This window comes from Hevea brasiliensis, chromosome 15 (genome assembly GCF_030052815.1).
Source record: "Hevea brasiliensis isolate MT/VB/25A 57/8 chromosome 15, ASM3005281v1, whole genome shotgun sequence".
NCBI classification, from domain to species: Eukaryota; Viridiplantae; Streptophyta; class Magnoliopsida; order Malpighiales; family Euphorbiaceae; genus Hevea; species Hevea brasiliensis.
This window is the reverse complement of record NC_079507.1, coordinates 131832-133990: the sequence shown is the minus strand read 5'-3', so window position 1 is coordinate 133990 and position 2159 is coordinate 131832. Positions and strand designations below refer to the sequence as shown.

Below are 2159 nucleotides of genomic sequence, written 5' to 3'. Positions count from 1 at the left end.
TCTATACTATATGTACCATCAATTCTGATTTTCAATGTAGCCTTGGAAGGTAACATTTTCTTCTTTTATCTCCTTTGATTCGTCCTGTGTTATCTTTAGAATGTCATCCTTTCTTCAGAAGCATGAATCCATCATGAAATCCTTGTGACTTTTCCTTTTGTTCTTTTGAGAAGCACAACACTTAAAACAATGTTAGTTTAATTCTAGTTGAGTTTTGGTATCATCAAAATCTATGCTCCTTTGAGCTTGTGGGGTCAACAATCTCTCTGCGATTCTTGAATTTCCGGAACGAGAATATCCCAGAGGAATGTGCTCCGTCCAGTTGGGGTCTGAATTCTACTTTCTTGGTGGGGAACACGACTTGGAGGATCCCAGGGTTCCTTTTGATCAATGGTTCCCAAAAGATGTGTATATCTTTGACCCTATTGACGGCAAAGGTTCGATGAAAAGGGGTGTGTCCATGAACACCGGAAAAAGTGATCCATGTGCAGTTGTGGCTGATGGTAAGATTTTTGTTCTTAGTGGCAGCATTGCTGCTGACTTCACTCTACCTTGTTATAACGAGAAAGGGATGCCCGTCAATAATTCTATCAGATTCTTTGAATGCTTTGATTCTGAGAGCGCTAAATGGATGGTTCTTGATGATCCGCCAATAGATATTCCGATCTGGTGGCACTTCTCCTTTGTTGGTGGAAGGTTTATTTTCTTTGTTGGCAGTGATGCAGACCATTTCAGGGTACTTTCAGTCTTCAATCTGGACACCTTAGAATGGACATCCTCAACGAAGTTGGAGAAAGAGAAGATTACCGCTGACGATTTTCTCACTTTTACTGCAGTTGGGGAAGATAGCAGCGACAAATACCTTTATGGTTTGCATGGACTTCTCCACAACCGTATCTTAAGGTTAGGGCCCTTGTCTAATATAGACCCAAATCCAAGAATGTTCAGCAGCCTCCCAATCAAGACTATATCAATGAGGGAAGAAGTTGACTCTTTTTATGACTTGGATTGTAGCAGTTTTATTTTGCACTTAGGGAATCGGCGTTTCTGTTATCTGCACACTGGGACTCCTCATGCTTTTGGATATCATGCTACTATTCAAGATGATTACCCCCGCACTCTTAAATTGTTTGTCTTTGAGGAAACCAACTGCAGTGCATCCTAATTTAATCCAAAAATTATTTATTCTGCCAGTTTTGAGATCAAAACTTCATTCATTTATAAGGGTGATATCATGAACTGCCACATCCTTAGCCTAGTAAGCTTTTAATTTTGTGTTTTTGTTACTATAAATGATACATCTTTGATTGTTTAGAACCATCCAACTTGTTACTGTGCTGAAATGGCTTGACCTTGCTGTAATTCTTTTCTGATGGGATCATTTTGGTTTTAGCTTGTATGAGGAAATTTCCTCTGTAGCATCCTTCTGTGCTTCTTTTTTATTTGTGTGGTATTTTTGTTTGGCTTTTGTTGGAATTTGATAATGGCTGTGCAGGGAGAGAAGCATGAGAGCATGAAGAGGAAACAAGAAGATAGCTGGAAGCATTAGAGCATGAAGAGAAACAAGAAGATAACTGGAAGCATGAGAGCATGAAGAGGAAACAAGAAGATAACTGACAAAGTAAGATTAGATTATTGTTTGTTTCCTTCTTGCCTTCCCCTTTGTTAGGGTTTGAATCCCTAATGAGGCAGTTATAGGTAACTGGGAAAGAAAAGAATTAGGAAGAAAAGAAATAGAGAATTTAGAGAGAGTTAATAGCAGAGATAGAGAGAAGAAAGAATTAGAGAGATGAGAACTTTAGTTATCATTTCAAGTGTTCTTTCTACTTATTTATACAGCTTCAGCTAGCTTCAGTTATTCTAACTGAAGTAGTTACAGCTGTTCTTGTCTCCTCTTAACTACCTCTATAACAATTCATCCTCTTAACTATTCTCTAGACTTCTTCCTTTTGTACTTTTTCCTCACATATGTAACAATCTTTAGCACCTTCTTGCCCCAAGAAGGGTGCAAAATCTAGAAATTTGGAGGTGATGAAAGAGGCATCCTCCCACGTTACTGAATAGTGAAGCCATTTGATGAGAACTTGTGAGACTGGTAGACTGTTCCTGGTGATAACGCTTGACTGCAATGCTTTTTTGGGGGCTACCTGCTGTAGTTC

At 38.9% G+C, this 2159-nt stretch overlaps 1 protein-coding gene across 1 annotated transcript; it reads left to right on the top strand.

Moving 5' to 3' along the window:
* The first annotated feature begins 266 nt into the window (after positions 1 to 266).
* LOC131173964 (uncharacterized) lies at positions 267 to 1878 on the top strand. Its single transcript, XM_058136892.1, has 2 exons — positions 267 to 903; positions 1496 to 1878. Exons 1-2 carry the CDS (start codon positions 308 to 310, stop codon positions 1515 to 1517), a joined length of 618 nt encoding a protein of 205 aa, XP_057992875.1. The 5' UTR covers positions 267 to 307; the 3' UTR covers positions 1518 to 1878.
* The last annotated feature ends 281 nt before the right edge of the window (positions 1879 to 2159 follow it).